At 46.0% G+C, this 16,574-nt stretch overlaps 2 protein-coding genes across 9 annotated transcripts in view; both read left to right on the forward strand.

Moving 5' to 3' along the window:
- The window catches only part of LOC115152945 (delphilin), a 54,562-nt gene extending 46,216 nt beyond the window's left edge, over positions 1 to 8,346 (forward strand). For 5 of the 6 annotated variants that reach the window (XM_029697881.1, XM_029697882.1, XM_029697883.1 and 2 more), the window contains 11 exons: positions 1 to 154; positions 1,261 to 2,139; positions 2,248 to 2,335; positions 2,853 to 2,942; positions 3,977 to 4,173; positions 4,891 to 5,046; positions 5,307 to 5,393; positions 5,520 to 5,649; positions 6,309 to 6,427; positions 6,714 to 6,878; positions 7,011 to 8,346. The exon at positions 1 to 154 is cut by the window's left edge and continues 166 nt beyond it. In XM_029697881.1, the coding sequence (XP_029553741.1) occupies positions 1 to 154; positions 1,261 to 2,139; positions 2,248 to 2,335; positions 2,853 to 2,942; positions 3,977 to 4,173; positions 4,891 to 5,046; positions 5,307 to 5,393; positions 5,520 to 5,649; positions 6,309 to 6,427; positions 6,714 to 6,878; positions 7,011 to 7,082 (2,137 nt within the window). In that variant the 3' untranslated portion in view covers positions 7,083 to 8,346. Of the gene's footprint in view, positions 155 to 1,260; positions 2,140 to 2,247; positions 2,336 to 2,852; positions 2,943 to 3,976; positions 4,211 to 4,890; positions 5,047 to 5,306; positions 5,394 to 5,519; positions 5,650 to 6,308; positions 6,428 to 6,713; positions 6,879 to 7,010 lie in introns of those variants that run through there. The other variant, XM_029697886.1, reaches the window with a different exon arrangement.
- Positions 8,347 to 10,020: 1,674 nt separating this feature from the next.
- Positions 10,021 to 15,394, forward strand: LOC115152946 (testis-expressed protein 47-like). 3 transcript variants are annotated; one of them, XR_003867613.1, is made up of 7 exons: positions 10,021 to 10,140; positions 10,314 to 10,389; positions 10,471 to 10,574; positions 10,680 to 10,741; positions 10,824 to 11,022; positions 14,879 to 15,055; positions 15,282 to 15,394. XR_003867613.1 is itself a non-coding variant. In XM_029697889.1 (7 exons), the coding sequence occupies exons 1-7, from the start codon at positions 10,030 to 10,032 to the stop codon at positions 15,317 to 15,319; spliced, it is 738 nt and encodes a 245-aa protein (XP_029553749.1). In that variant the 5' UTR covers positions 10,021 to 10,029; the 3' UTR covers positions 15,320 to 15,394. The 3 variants fall into 3 exon arrangements, 2 of the variants coding, with proteins under 2 accessions (XP_029553749.1, XP_029553748.1); XM_029697889.1 differs by having other exon boundaries at positions 14,908 to 15,055; XM_029697888.1 differs by lacking the exon at positions 15,282 to 15,394 and having other exon boundaries at positions 14,908 to 15,151.
- The last annotated feature ends 1,180 nt before the right edge of the window (positions 15,395 to 16,574 follow it).

Here is a 16,574-nt window from a genome sequence, read left to right on the forward strand (position 1 = left end):
CAGCCCCCTGTCCAGACGCAGGAAGCTGTTCACCTTCTCCAGACCCCCCCGGAGCAGAGACACTGACAAGTTCCTGGACGCTCTGAGCGAACAGCTGGGACACCGTGTCACTCTGGTGGAAGACTTCCTCCCTGGAGAGAATGACTATGAGGAGGTGAGAGACGGAGACAGTATATGAAGAGATAGTCACTATGAGGAGGTGAGAGATGGAGACAGTAAATTAAGAGATAGTTACTATGAGGAGGAGAGCGACGGAGACAGTATATGAAGAGATAGGCACTATGAGGAGGTGAGAGAGACACTGTGGGCCCAAAAACTAAAACAATACATATTGGACAGAACAAACGTTAGGTTATTGTGACACAGTCAGTTGGGTCACTTAGTTGGGTTGTTGATGCTGGGTTATTGAGCTATGACCCACCAGGTCAGATCTGAAGACTAGAGGTGTGGCTTAGAGGGGCGAGGCTTTCAAATAGTTATTTTTGGCCACCCATGAGAGTAAATATCATTCCGGTTCATGTTCTGTTGTACAGTATTGTCATCACATGTTAAGGTTGAGCACTGAGACTTTTGTAGCTTTTATGAGGCTTATACAAGAGTATGATATGCCTATAAACATATCCCAATGTAGGGAGAGTTACCACTTTGTTATAATTTTTAAATAATAATGTTTTTACATTATATTACAATATCTAATTAGCAAAGTTATTGAAGGAACATTTTCATTTACAGGGTACAAACTTAACATGATGAACAGCAACAACATTTACTATCACGGGTGGCTAAGAATACCTATCTGCAAGCCAGGCCACCAATAGGCCACACCTACTGAAAATAACACGATTACCCAAATATGACCCAAATATGTGTTCTGTCCACTATTTACCCAGCACTGGGTTGTTTTTAACCCAGCATTTTTTTAAAGTGTACCAGATCAAATTCATTGAGTGCAGAAACAGTCATGTCCAACAAGTTATTCAATTATCTACAATACAGTATAAGAAATTGGATCTTTACTAACATGATACAGACGGTACAGTAAATGTAGTTGTTATTGCGTGAACAGATATTTATGGGGATGGTTTCCATGGTTTCTGAAGAAAAGCAGTGCATATGAATAGGAAATGATTACATGCATTATCGCTGTACAAGGAAGGTTGATTATAAGGTGTGTCTGAAGAATGGTTACAAGATGTAAATCAGATGACATGGTGTGTCTGATTAGAAGGTGTGAGACTGATGATTATCTGCTGTGTCCAGATGAGTTTCCAGGATGAGCAGGAGGTGAGCTACCTCCCCCGCCAGCTGAGCAGTGCCAGCAGTGAGGACATCAGCAGTAACGATGATGCCACCTCCCTCACCTACTCCTCCGGGTCAGAACACATCCCCATCCCCCCACCCCCGCAGAGTGCCCCACCACCCCCGCCCTTGCCCACCCCCTTACCCCCGCCACCCTTCGGCTTCTCCGACCCCCTCCCCATTACCGCTGTCCTCTCCCACTTCTCCCCTGAACACATCCCCCGGGCGCGCATGTCCTTCCAGCCGCAGCACCCCATCATCCCCCCTCCCCCGCCTCCTCCACGGGCCTTCACGTACAACAGGCCGACCCTACACAAAGTGCTGCCGACCAGAGATGAGCTACAGGGCTGTGTCCACCATCAGGCTCCTCAGATGACTCTCCCCCTGGGCCCTCGCTACTCTCCCCAGCCCTCTCGCCCCAGGAACCTGCCCCGCCAGGCCAGCCAGCCTCAGCCCCTGACCCAGCCCATCCTGTGTCCCCAGCCCTCCCCTCAGCCCAACAGGCAAAGCCAACTCGTCCTCCAGAGGCACCACCAGCTTCACCACCAGCCCTACCAGCCCCAGCTGAGCCACAGCCTGCCCCCTCAAGCCCCTCACCTGTCCCAGCCCCAGAGTCACCCTCCCCAGCCCCCTCACTCACAGACCTATGAGACCCCCATCTCAGTGTCAGAACTCCAGAAACACAAGGTCCCCCCACCACCCCCTCCACCACTGCCGCCCCCCTGCGACCCGCCTCCGCTGCCCAGTTCCAGTCCCTGTGCTGGGGACACCAACCACATGAGTGTGAAGAGACTGCGCTGGGAGCAGGTGGAGAACTCTGAGGGGACCATCTGGGGACAGGCATGTGTCGAGTCTATTGTACTAACCCTGAACCTGGAAATAGTGCTGTTTGTTGTTGTTGTTGTGTTAAGAAATGTATTGACAGGTGAGATACTTTGTCTGCTTTAGCTTGGAGAGGACCCCGACTATGACAAACTGAGTGACATGGTGAAGTATCTGGATCTAGAGTTGCACTTTGGTACCCAACGGAGTTCCAGTAAGTTTTTATTCTGATCTCTTCATCAAACATCTCATAGTCATATCATGTATTCATATCACTGGTTCTGTTGATAACATTTTTAAATTTTGTCCTTCTACCCTCATAGTCAGATTGTGTATTTATTTGACCTTTATTTAACAGGGAGTCCCATTGAGACCAAGGTCTCTTTTGCCAGGGAACACTGCATATACTGTATAATGCAATATAATGATTTGCTTTCATAGCTGTGGAAGAGTACGTTGCTTTCATTCATTCCACATGACTTGTTTTGTGTTTCATGGTGTCGGTGTATTGCTGATTTTCCATGTTGTTCTTATGCCTTCACAGCTCACCAAGTTGTCCCATGGAGTCTACTAAGCGCGTCTATTCACCTGCTCATCAAATGCATTCTCCATAAAGCACCACCTACCATCCCCTCTCTTCTCTCATTACCCGTCCACCTTTAGTGCCTGTTAGTGTTTCCAACCCTGGTGCCTGGAGAGCAGCATCCTTACACTGTGATTAAATGTGTCAGTCTCTCTTCCAGAGCCAGCCTTCCTGCCCGAGAGCTTCAAAAAGAAAGACGTGGTGGAGATTCTGTCTCATAAGAAAGCCTACAACGCCTGTGAGTATGACCCTGGCCTTGGTCCCCAGGGATCTGAACCATGACCCTGGCCTTGGTCCCCAGGGATCTGAACCATGACCCTGGCCTTGGTCCCCAGGGATCTGAACCATGACCCTGGCCTTGGTCCCCAGGGATCTGAACCATGACCCTGGCCTTGGTCCCCAGGGATCTGAACCATGACCCTGGCCTTGGTCCCCAGGGATCTGAACCATGACCCTGGCCTTGGACCCCAGGGATCTGAACCATGACCCTGGCCTTGGTCCCCAGGGATCTGAACCATGACCCTGGCCTTGGTCCCCAGGGATCTGAACCATGACCCTGGCCTTGGTCCCCAGGGATCTGAACCATGACCCTGGCCTTGGTCCCCAGGGATCTGAACCATGACCATGGCCTTGGTCCCCAGGGATCTGAACCATGACCCTGGCCTTGGTCCCCAGGGATCTGAACCATGACCCTGGCCTTGGTCCCCAGGGATCTGAACCATGACCCTGGCCTTGGTCCCCAGGGATCTGAACCATGACCCTGGCCTTGGTCCCCAGGGATCTGAACCATGACCCTGGCCTTGGTCCCCAGGGATCTGAACCATGACCCTGGCCTTGGTCCCCAGGGATCTTAACCATGACCATGGCTTTGGTCCTCTGGGATCTGAACCATGACCCTGGCCTTGGCCCCCAGGAACCTTTATCTCAATGATCTGAACAGACCCTCTAGGGCCAGGTGGCTCTGAGATTCAAGCACAGGTTCTCTGATTTCTACAGAAACATGTTGTTGTTTATCAATGAAGGTCTGTTTTTATTGTATATGACTGTTTTGTGTGGACCCGAGAAAGAGTATCAGTTGCTAATGTAACAGCTAATGTAAGAGCTAATGGGGTCCAAACAAACACCTCTGGGGTTTGTCGTATATGACCAATAGACCTCCACGTTGCGTTGTGTCTAAGGACAGCCCTTAGCTGTGGTATATTGGCCATATACAACACCCCCTCAGGCCTTATTGCTTAAATAAACCTCCTATTCCACGCCTCCTCTCCCCAGCCATCCTGATCGCCCACCTGAAGCTGTCTCCAGGTGAGCTGCGCCAGGTGCTGATGACTATGAGCACAGACAGACTGGAGCCGGCCCACATCAAGCAGCTTCTGCTCTACGCCCCCGATGACCAGGAAGTCAAACAGTACCAATGCTTCGACCAGGACTCCGCCAAACTCAGCGACCCTGACCAGTTTGTCCTGCAGGTAGCTGAGACACTATTGTGTCAATGTTTCCCAAATGGTGGGTCGGAACCACATATTGGCCCAGCCAGTCCCTCTAGGCCAGAGATCATCAACTAGATTCAGCCACAGACCGATTTGGTTGGGGGTAGGAACATAATCACAAATAATTTGTAGACTGCAAATTAACCGCAAGAAGCCCAAACAGATATAATATTTGACTAAAACATGATCATTTCAAACCTTGCTTACATTTATATACGATCACGCGTCCCTCTATTATGGATGGGAATACTTTGGGAACAGAGTTCCAGAAAACCAAATAAAACCAGTTGGGGATCCTGGTCTAGAACGTGGCTAGAATGTTTAAAAAAATACATTTCAGTATTTTACTGTATACTATACACTCTTAGAAAAAAGGTCTCCAAAAGGGTTCTTCGGCTATCCCCATAGGAGAACCATTTTGGTTCCATGTAGAACCATTTTCCGTTCCAGGTAGAACCCTTTTGGGTTCAATGTAGAACCCTCTGTGGAAATAATTCTACATAGAACCCAAAAGGGTTCTACCTGGAACCAAAAAGGGTTATTCAAAGGGTTCTCCTATGGGGACAGCCGAACCCTTTTAGGTTCTAGATAGCACCTTTTTTTCTAAGAGTGTAGTACTAAGTTTACTACAGTAACATGTTACTTTACTAGCAATAGTAAAAGTATTTTTCGAGTTCATAATCTGTGTGTGCCCAGATGCTGATGGTCCCTGAGTATAAGACTCGTCTGCGGAGCCTCCATTTTAAGACGACCCTGCAGGAGAAGGCAGAGGAGATGACGGCTGGATACGAATGGATCTACAGGGCCTCGGTAGAACTCAGGAGCAGCAAGAAACTGGCCAAGATCCTCGAGGTAATACAACTACTGTAACTCGCACTCCCAGAGAGTGGAGTACAGTAGCTTAATGGTTGAGAAATGGCAAACAGCTCTCTTGTTTATTTCATATTAATTATGTGTCTCTGCTGTCATAATCTAAGGTTATTAAAGAAGATGCAATGTGTGTAAAATCATATAGGATAAGGTAATAGGATACAGACTCAGAGGTATGCATAATGTGGTGATTGCGTTGTGTTACCGGTAAACTGTTTCTAAACCTCTGTTTCTGTTTACAGTTTGTGCTGGCAATGGGGAATTACCTGAACAATGGTCAACCCAAGACAAACAAAACCACTGGCTTTAAGATCAACTTTCTCACTGAGGTATGAATGGATGTTCATTCTCTGATTATGCTTTAGCCTCATTTGTCTTTTTAGGATTTGTGTTGTCTTTGCCTTGGAGTTGACCTCTTTCTAATACCAAATTCTATCTCACCTTCCTTCTTACAGCTCAGCACCACTAAAACGGTGGATGGTAAATCCACCTTCCTCCACATTCTTGCCAAATCGCTATGCCAACACTTCCCAGAACTGTTGAACTTTGCCAGGGACCTCACAACCGTGCCCCTCGCAGCCAAAGGTACAGTAAGACAACACCACACAATGCTCTTTACATGGCTCTGTCCGTCAGCAGGACTCTGAGGTTCACTAGCACAATGCATTAGTTCCATTTAGTACATTACAATATGTACTACATGTCATGTCCTTATCAGTTTCCTGATAATCAGCTTCCGGATAGTTACTTTTCGAAATTCAGATATGCCTTACAGCAGCAATCTCATAAGACTGAAACTCTACAGCATTTATAATGAATGGCATTGACATTAGACACTATGCATTGAATTTGTCTCATACAAATCAAATCAAACTTTATTTGCCACATGCGCCAAATACAACAAGTGTAGACTTTACCGTGAAATGCTTACTTACAAGCCCTTAACCAACAGTGCAGTTTAAGAAGAAGAAAATGTTTACCAAGTAGCCCAAAATAAAAAGTAACACAATAAAATAACAATAACGGGGCTATATACAGGAGGCACCGGTACCGAGTCAGTGTGCAGGGGTACAGGCTAGTTGAGGTAATCTGTACATGTAGGTGTGGGCGAAGTGACTATGCATAGGTAATAAACAAACAGCGAGTAGCAGCAGTGTACAAGGGTGGGGTCAATGCAAATTGTTCGGTGTAGCTGTGTACAAATTGTACAAGTCATACTGCATGGTTTTCTACTTTCTCTGCAGTGAATCAGCGTATCCTGACAGCTGAGCTGGCTGACCTCCACTCCACCATCCAGGACATCAGGACAGCCTGTCAGAAGATCCCTGCCACGGCCGAGGATCACTTCGCTGCCGTCATGAGTGTATCCTTCCATCAATAACAAACATTTCCTTCACAACACAACATTTCACAGGAACAGTAACACACTGTTGTAGTAATTACACTGTAATAGTCTGCATTGTTGGGAAAGTGCTCGTAACGAAGCATTTCACAGTAAAGTCTACACCTGTTGTATTCAGTGCAATGGGCAAATAAAATGTGATTTAATTTAATTACACCATTGGTCAGTATGTTACTAGTCAGAATGTGTCACTGTGCTTCGAATGATCTGACAGTTGACAGTTTGACCCTTGACCCTGAAGATAAAGGGCTTCCTGGAGAACAGTCACCCAGCGGTTCAGTCTCTGGACTCTCTGCAGCTGAGAGCCATGGACGAGTTCACTAAGGTGGCCTCGTACTTCGGAGAGGACAGCAAGGCCACCTCCACTGAGGCCTTCTTCGCCATTTTTGCTGAGTTTACTTCCAAGTTTGAGGTGAGCCAGTAGCCATAGTGATGCCCTTGACAGATCTCTGACCGCACAATTTGACAGCATTCAAATGTGTCTGTGACTCAAGTACGATGATTGGTTCTGTTTTCATGTACGATATTTGGTCCTGTTTTCCAGAGAGCACTGAATGAGACCCAGGCCACTGAGAACCCTTGCAGCCCCAGAGTGCCCTCTCCCCTGGCCTGGTAGAATAAGACCCAGGCCACTGAGAACCCCTGCAGCCCCAGAGTGCCCTCTCCCCTGGCCTGGTAGAATAAGAGCCAGGCCACTGAGAACCCCTGCAGCCTCAGAGTGCCCTCTCCCCTGGCCTGGTAGAATAAGACCCAGGCCACTGCGAACCCCTCAGCCCCGGAGTGCCCTCTCCCCTGGCCTGGTAGAATGAGACCCAGGCCACTGAGAACCCCTGCAGCCCCGGAGTGCCCTCTCCCCTGGCCTGGTAGAATAAGACCCAGGCCACTGAGAACCCCTGCAGCCCCGGAGTGCCCTCTCCCCTGGCCTGGTAGAATGAGACCCAGGCCACTGAGAACCCCTGCAGCCCCGGTGTGCCCTCTCCCCTGGCCTGGTAGAATAAGACCCAGGCCACTGAGAACCCCTGCAGCCCCGGAGTGCCCTCTCCCCTGGCCTGGTAGAATAAGACCCAGGCCACTGAGAACCCCTGCAGCCCCGGAGTGCCCTCTCCCCTGGCCTGGTAGAATGAGACCCAGGCCACTGAGAACCCTTGCAGCCCCGGAGTGCCCTCTCCCTTGGCCTGGTAGAATAAGACCCAGGCCACTGAGAACCCCTGCAGCCCCAGAGTGCCCTCTCCCCTGGCCTGGTAGAATGAGACCCAGGCCACTGAGAACCCCTGCAGCCCCAGAGTGCCCTCTCCCCTGGCCTGGTAGAATGAGACCCAGGCCACTGAGAACCCCTGCAGCCCCAGAGTGCCCTCTCCCTTGGCCTGGTAGAATAAGACCCAGGCCACTGAGAACCCCTGCAGCCCCAGAGTGCCCTCTCCCCTGGCCTGGTAGAATGAGACCCAGGCCACTGAGAACCCTTGCAGCCCCAGAGTGCCCTCTCCCCTGGCCTGGTAGAATAAGACCCAGGCCACTGAGAACCCCTGCAGCCCCAGAGTGCCCTCTCCCCTGGCCTGGTAGAATGAGACCCAGGCCACTGAGAACCCCTGCAGCCCCGGAGTGCCCTCTCCCCTGGCCTGGTAGAGACTGGATAGCTCCTCTGCTCTCCTCAACCAAAGTGCCAAGACAACACAAACAAACAGTCACAGCTACTGGGACACAAACAACATGATCTTCAACACTGCGGAATGCCGTAGGGCCAGGAATTCTTCCTGACCATGTGATCTGACCAAAAGAATTCTCAGACAAAGGGTCCAGAGTTTTTCCTGGGAAGGTCAAGTAGCTCTATATGTTCAGATAACAAGAGTATATATTTTATATTGGATTGTATTAAATTAAAATTATAATGAAATTGTAAAGATAAAGCATAGATGTACAGGTAACTGACAAAATAAAGGAAACACCAACATAAAGTGTTTTAATAGGGCGTTGGGCACCAAGAGCCAGAACAGCTTCAATGCACCTTGGCATAAATTCTACAGGTTGTTATAACTATATTTGATGGATGCTACACCATTCTTCCATGAGACATTCCATCTTTTGGTGTTTTGTTGACGGTTGTGGAAAACGCTGTCTCTGGTGCTGCTCCAGAATCTCCCATAAGTATTCAATTGGGTTGAGATCTGGTGACTGAGAGTGACACACACACACACAGACACACACGCACACTTTAGCCATGGTAGCCATAATAATGGGCAACTGGGCATTTCTATACATGACCCGAAGCATGATGGGATGTTAATTGCTTAATTAACTCAGGAACCACACCTGTGTGGAAGCACCTGCTTTCAGTATACTTTGTATCCCTCATTTACTCAAGTGTTTCCTTTATTTTGGCATTTATTTTCTAAAATGACCATGACATTTTAGATGGCTGAAGTCAGACGTATATGAATTTTATCTAGAGCTGAGCGCTATTTTTACAGATGGAGTTGATCTGCAAAGTGTCCTACAACAGAAACACATAATCACTGCCTCGTAGATTGTGATGGTAGAATGCATTACATTGGCATGATAAACATACTGTGAATTATTATTACAACATTTAGAAGCTTTCTGGTGCCAATGTCATTGCAGTCATCCTAACATTTGGCATTTCAGAACTTGCTCTGGGCAGGGAAACAAAAATAATACCACTCTCCTAAGTGTTTTAAAAGGGTTTTACAGTATGAAGAGCATACATGAAATACGAGCGTTAACCCACTGGGGATAATATATGAATAGCTGCTAACTGAAAGACATCAATCCATTTTAGCATTGAGTGGTCCAGGCGGATCTTGCGGTCACTGTGGTTGTTACTGATGAACCGTCCATTCCACTGCCATAACTTTCACCTGTATCAACAGTCTGGTTTTAGAACAAATATTCACTGTTTGCTAGTGTGCATTTAAAGCTGTTTTGAATGTATTTCTTGTGTTTCTACTTTCCCTCCATAATTCATTTTCACATATACATTTCAGTCAGAGCTGCCATCATGAAAATACAAACATATTTATTTACAGACCTGTTGTACCAGGCTTGTAATTTTTCGGCATGTTAAAAAAGACAGTGCTACATGTTTAAATCTTGTCACAAGTGCAGTACAGTTTTATGACAAGCATTTGCATGTTGCTATCTATAGGTGTTGTTTTGTGTTAAAATTATTGTACATCTGGATTTGTTTACTTTTATTGTATTCTCACAAGTTGGGTCTAAAATGTAGACCTATTATAACTCTAGATCAATTTGAGTTTGTTAATGTATTTAAATGTTCATTTTGTATAGCCTAAGTGTGTTTTTTCTATGTTTTCATTGATATTAATGGAGTACTTTGTATAGTTCAAAAAGTATTGACTTTTTATGTTGGCCATGTGGTTGCTTCTGGATCAGTTGTACTTGTTTTGGATCTGTAAAAAATACATAAATGCTTGACAAATAAACTGCCTGATACCCACGAGCTTCTTTGGAGCCAAAGACGATCATGGACTGGACCAAATGAAGGGCAGTTTGTCGCGTGGTGGTGCAATTGCCATAGTAACGGGAAAATGGCAGTAAATCCTTTGCCATCATCTCTACCTGGCAGCGTCAATCCGTATTTCAACGCCTACAAAAACTCGCTTTTTGCCGATGTCGAAAAACAGAAAACAACCTGCAAAGTAAGGCTGAAGACTTGAAGAAATGATTATGTGATAGAAGTTTCCAAACAGGACGCGCGATGGCGCGCTAACGTACAAATTTGGGGTCATGATCAGCATTCCTTCAATGAATTACGTTTTTTTAGCAGTGAGCGCGTCTAAAATCACCTTGTTTCTGTCTTTTGCGTCTGTAGAAACGTTTTATCCACAGACTGGTGTATGTAGCGACGAGAAAGCTAAACGCTGACGATAAACAGAGTGCAATTGCAGGTAAAACATTTTTGTTAAATCATAGCCAGAATGTATTTCGGGAGAATGAGTTACTCACTGTCGTGATTGTCTTCATTCCAGAATACTATGAGCAATTTTTTTCGAAATTCCAGAAAAACACACAGACTGAGAAAGTCACTGGCATACTGCTATTATATCCCAAAAGTATCATTCATTTGATGGAGGTATGTGTGGAGAATGAACAATTTTACCTTGCTTACAAATGTTGGTGTATCATCTATAATAGCCTATTGCTGTTTGTATTATTAAAATAATTGATTTGGTTTTAGTCCTCTTCAGAAGTTCTCCACATGATTCTGGAAGATCTGAATGACATGGAGAAAAGCCCAAAGTAAGATTTCCTCTGACTCCTCCCCATCGGGACATATGGTCCTTGCTTTGCTCTGATATCTGACTGGATGTTTTTGGCCCAGCTGCCCACTGAAGGAGGTGCGTATCCTGGTGGTGTCTCATTGTGTGCTGAGACGTATGTTCCCGTTGTGGGGCTACCGCTTGGTGACGCTGCCCCTCAGCCTCCAGGACCCCAACCCACAGACCCAGCCCGTGGAGACCCTGGTCCCAGACAGCCTGGCCATGATCTACAAGATGTGTGTGTGTCTACTCAAACGCAGGGTAAAGGAAATGCTTAACACTGTTGGTGGTGAATGTCCACGTCTTTGTTGCATGTCTGTACATGCCAATCTTAAGACAAATCCATCCTTTCCTTTGTAAGGTATTTTGATATGACGCAAATCCCTCCACATGAGAGGAGTGTCAGGCCTGTTGGTGTTTGTGTGGGTGTTTGTGTGGTTCTATAGAGTATTTGTTCAGTGTGTGTGTGGTTCTATAGAGTATTTGTTCAGTGTGTGTGTGGTTCTATAGAGTATTTGTTCAGTGTGTGTGTTGTTCTATAGAGTAGCTGTTCAGTGTGTGTGTTGTTCTATAGAGTAGCTGTTCAGTGTGTGTGTGTGTTGTTCTATAGGGTAGCTGTTCAGTGTGTGTGTTGTTCTATAGAGTAGCTGTTCAGTGTGTGTGTGTGTGTTGTTCTATAGGGTAGCTGTTCAGTGTGTGTGTGTGTTGTTCTATAGCGTAGCTGTTCAGTGTGTGTGTTGTTCTATAGAGTAGCTGTTCAGTGTGTGTGTTGTTCTATAGCGTAGCTGTTCAGTGTGTGTGTGCTCTGTTCTATAGGGTAGCTGTTCAGTGTGTGTGTACTGTTCTATAGGGTAGCTGTTCAGTGTGTGTGTGTTGTTCTATAGAGTAGCTGTTCAGTGTGTGTGTTGTTCTATAGCGTAGCTGTTCAGTGTGTGTGTGCTCTGTTCTATAGGGTAGCTGTTCAGTGTGTGTGCTCTGTTCTATAGGGTAGCTGTTCAGTGTGTGTGTGTTGTTCTATAGAGTAGCTGTTCAGTGTGTGTGTTGTTCTATAGCGTAGCTGTTCAGTGTGTGTGTGCTCTGTTCTATAGGGTAGCTGTTCAGTGTGTGTGTACTGTTCTATAGGGTAGCTGTTCAGTGTGTGTGTGTGTGTGTTGTTCTATAGGGTAGCTGTTCAGTGTGTGTGTTGTTCTATAGAGTAGCTGTTCAGTGTGTGTGTGTGTTGTTCTATAGGGTAGCTGTTCAGTGTGTGTGTGTGTTGTTCTATAGGGTAGCTGTTCAGTGTGTGTGTACTGTTCTATAGGGTAGCTGTTCAGTGTGTGTGTGTTGTTCTATAGAGTAGCTGTTCAGTGTGTGTGTTGTTCTATAGCGTAGCTGTTCAGTGTGTGTGTGCTCTGTTCTATAGGGTAGCTGTTCAGTGTGTGTGTACTGTTCTATAGGGTAGCTGTTCAGTGTGTGTGTGTGTGTGTTGTTCTATAGGGTAGCTGTTCAGTGTGTGTGTTGTTCTATAGAGTAGCTGTTCAGTGTGTGTGTTGTTCTATAGAGTAGCTGTTCAGTGTGTGTGTGTGTTGTTCTATAGGGTAGCTGTTCAGTGTGTGTGTGTGTTGTTCTATAGGGTAGCTGTTCAGTGTGTGTGTGTTGTTCTATAGGGTAGCTGTTCAGTGTGTGTGTTGTTCTATAGAGTAGCTGTTCAGTGTGTGTGTTGTTCTATAGAGTAGCTGTTCAGTGTGTGTGTTGTTCTATAGAGTAGCTGTTCAGTGTGTGTTGTTCTATAGGGTAGCTTTTCAGTGTGTGTGTTGTTCTATAGAGTAGCTGTTCAGTGTGTGTTATGTTGCTCTGTAGCAGGGGTGTGCAACTCCAGTTCTCGAGGGCATGATTGGTGTCACACTTTTCCTCCATCCCTAGCAAACACAGCTGATTTAATCAAATTGCATTCTAAACTGAAGCTCATGATTAGGTGATTATTGGAGTCAGGCGTGTTGTTGTGACACCAATCAGGCCCTCGAGGACTGGAGTTGCCCACCCCTGCTCTATAGCGTAGCTGATCAGTGTGTGTTATGTTGCTCTATAGCAGGGGTATTCAACTCTTACCCCATGATTTTTTGTTGTTGTTGTATTTTACCCCCTTTATCTCCCCAATTTCGATCTTGTCTCATCACTGCAACTTCCCAACGGGGTCGAGAGAGGCGAATGTCGAGTCATGCGTCCTCCGAAACATGACCCGCCAAGCCACATTTCTTAACACCCGCCTGCTTAACCTGGAAGCCAGCTGCACCAATGTGTTGGAGGAAACACCGTTCAACTGACGACCAAAGTCAGCCTGTAGGAGCCCGGCCCGCCACAAGGAGTCGCTAGAGTGTGATGAGCCAAGTAAAGGCTCCCCAGCCAAACCCTCCCCTATCCCGGACAACACTGGGCCAATTGTGCGCCGCCCTATGGGACTCCCGGTCATGGACGGTTGTGACATAGCCTGGGATTGAACCCGGGTCTGTAGTAACGACTTAGAACGCTGCGCCACTCGGGAGGCTGGTGTCCCAGGTCTAAATTAGTCAATCAAACAATGAAAAAATGTAGTGGAACTGACTTCGAGGTCCCAAGTTGTTTAAGGGTTCAAGCTGTTCAGTGTGTGTGTACTGTTCTATAGGGTAGCTGTTCAGTGTGTGTGTGTACTGTTCTATAGAGTAGCTGTTCAGTGTGTGTGTGTGCTGTTCTATAGAGTAGCTGTTCAGTGTGTGTGTGCTGTTCAATAGGGTAGCTGTTCAGTGTGTGTGTGCTCTGTTCTATAGAGTAGCTGTTCAGTGTGTGTGTGCTGTTCTATAGAGTAGCTGTTCAGTGTGTGTGTGCTCTGTTCTATAGGGTAGCTGTTCAGTGTGTGTGTGCTCTGTTCTATAGGGTAGCTGTTCAGTGTGTGTGTGCTCTGTTCTATAGGGTAGCTGTTCAGTGTGTGTGTGCTCTGTTCTATAGGGTAGCTGTTCAGTGTGTGTGTGCTGTTCTATAGAGTAGCTGTTCAGTGTGTGTGTGCTGTTCTATAGGGTAGCTGTTCAGTGTGTGTGTGCTGTTCTATAGAGTAGCTGTTCAGTGTGTGTGCGCTCTGTTCTATAGGGTAGCTGTTCAGTGTGTGTGTGCTGTTCTATAGAGTAGCTGTTCAGTGTGTGTGTGTGCTGTTCTATAGGGTAGCTGTTCAGTGTGTGTGTGCTGTTCTATAGGGGAGCTGTTCAGTGTGTGTGTGCTGTTCTATAGAGTAGCTGTTCAGTGTGTGTGTGTGTTGTTCTATAGGGTAGCTGTTCAGTGTGTGTGTGCTCTGTTCTATAGGGTAGCTGTTCAGTGTGTGTGTGTTGTTCTATAGGGTAGCTGTTCAGTGTGTGTGTGCTCTGTTCTATAGGGTAGCTGTTCAGTGTGTGTGTGTGTGTGTGTGTGCTGTTTTATAGGGTAGCTGTTCAGTGTGTGTGTTGTTCTATAGGGTAGCTGTTCAGTGTGTGTGTGCTCTGTTCTATAGGGTAGCTGTTCAGTGTGTGTGTGTTGTTCTATAGGGTAGCTGTTCAGTGTGTGTGTGCTCTGTTCTATAGGGTAGCTGTTCAGTGTGTGTGTGTTGTTCTATAGGGTAGCTGTTCAGTGTGTGTGTGTGTGTGTTGTTCTATAGGGTAGCTGTTCAGTGTGTGTGTGTGCTGATCTATACAGTAGCTGTTCAGTGTGTGTGTGTGCTGGTCTATACAGTAGCTTTTCAGTGTGTGTGTGTGCTGATCTATACAGTAGCTGTTCAGTGTGTGTGTGTTGTTCAAATCTATAGGGTAGCTGTTCAGTGTATGTGTGTGTTACAGGGTAGCTGTTCAGTGTGTGTGTGTTATAGGATAGCTGTTCAGTGTGTGTGTGTGTGTGTGTTACAGGGTAGATGTTCAGTGTGTGTGTGTTACAGGGTAGCGGTTCAGTGTGTGTGTGTGTGTGTGTGTGTGTGTTACAGGGTAGCGGTTCAGTGTGTGTGTGTTTTACAGGGTAGCTGTTCAGTGTGTGTGTGTGTGTGTGTGTGTGTGTGTGTGTGTTACAGGGTAGCTGTTCAGTGTGTGTGTGTGTGTTACAGGGTAGCTGTTCAGTGTGTGTGTGTGTGTGTGTGTGTGTGTTACAGGGTAGCGGTTCAGTGTGTGTGTGTTACAGGGTAGCGGTTCAGGCCAGGATGATCAGGAGCAGGCTCTTCGGTTAGAGGAGGATACGGTCATCTACCTCTGTCAGAGTGCAGTGCTGCACTCCCCATCCACCTTCCTACAAACCTACACCAAGGCTACCAACATCCTCATGGATTCCGGTAATTGCTTTGTGTGCGTTTTATCTAGGGCTAGATCCGCATTATAGTGCGATTGAAATTTAAAGGTAATTGCCGATTGAGCTGACATATGCAGTATTTACCGTGAATGCAGTAACATTGCCTTTAAATGTAAATCACACTATAGCACAGATCTTCTGCGATCCAGATTGAATGTAGACCTCAGTCTGGAATCCAAATCATCAAAATAAATGTTATATTATTTTAGAAATCGTGTGGCCGACACACCGCAGACTTTACTGGTAGCAGGAGAATGAAGAAATGACTACTAGACAATCGTCCTCCCATCAGTAACACTAAATAAAGCATTTTCTTACTGTGTATCTGCATGTGTGTGAGTATGTGATCAAGCAATGACTTAACAACCATTTCAACTTTTTCTTCATATACTTTATTTGATTCAGACAGGGAGTATAACCAAGCATTCATTTCATTCAGACAGGGAGTATAACCAAGCATTCATTTCATTCAGACAAGGGAGTATAACCAAGCATTCATTTCATTTATTTGATTCAGACAGGGAGCATAACCAAGCATTCATTTGCCATTTGATGCATTTCTTGTTTAAGCTCAACAGTCTGCATACAAAACTGAGCTTAAAATGCAGCTTTAACATTTTTAGTTTAATGGCTTGTTAGTCTTTCAGAGCCTCCAAACAAGGTGCTTTTTCTGCTGAAGGATAAGGCAGCAAGTTAAAGGAGAAAGAGAGAAGGGGGGAAATCTCAGTAAGACTATATGGATGATGATCGTCTATCAGTAAGACTATATGGATGATGATCTTCTCTGAAAAGCAGTACAATTACTGAACATGTGTTCAGGGCAACTGAAGCATCCAGAAATGTGCCCTTTAGTTGGTACCATTCAGGTTCTCTAGGAGCACAACGCTGCATTATATTAAAGGAAAAGCAACACAGAAAAAAGTCTAGTGAATCTACCACCACCTCACTACTAGGTTGTTACATCAGTTTGTGTGTAAAACCCAGCTCCGTGGGAAAGATAGCAGAATGATCTTCCATATAGAAACCTGTTCACTGGAAAGCAAGCGCTTGTGGGGTTTAGACTTGGTTCAATATCAACTGTTGAAGTGATTCGCTAGACAGATGACAAAGTAGCTATAGTAGAAGCGCTTAAAACCGTCCTTTCCAACATTCACTTATACTGGAACTGTCACTTTAATGCCCCAACAACATCAGAGTAAACACAGAAGGTTAGGAAAGCCCCTACAATCCAAGAGGCTCAGCATATACAGTCTATTGACCTAACACTGCTACAACAAGTTATGGAACCAGTAAGGCATGATTCAGAAAACTGCATGATTTTTAACTTAAGCCACAGGGAATGCGTTTTTGGAAATAAATACAGAGCAAAGGATAGGTTTCATACAAAACAGGGATAAAAAGGTCAAAGTGTTTGAGACGACTGGAAACCTGCAGTCACGAGCTACACTTTCAGCAACAGTTCTTTTTTTGGGGGGGGGACTCTACTTTTACCCACATTTCCT

This window comes from Salmo trutta, chromosome 18 (genome assembly GCF_901001165.1).
Source record: "Salmo trutta chromosome 18, fSalTru1.1, whole genome shotgun sequence".
Taxonomy (NCBI): Eukaryota; Metazoa; Chordata; class Actinopteri; order Salmoniformes; family Salmonidae; genus Salmo; species Salmo trutta.

What these genes read in the sequence shown, in the direction of transcription:
- LOC115152946 (XM_029697888.1), top strand. Translation starts at nt 10,030, where the DNA reads ATGGCAGTAAATCCTTTGCCATCATCTCTACCTGGCAGCGTCAATCCG. An exon ending in GTATCATTCATTTGATGGAG is followed by an intron (nt 10,575 to 10,679) that starts GTATGTGTGGAG and finishes ATTTGGTTTTAG; the next exon opens with TCCTCTTCAGAAGTTCTCCA. An exon ending in TGTGTCTACTCAAACGCAGG is followed by an intron (nt 11,023 to 14,907) that starts GTAAAGGAAATG and finishes TGTGTGTTACAG; the next exon opens with GGTAGCGGTTCAGGCCAGGA.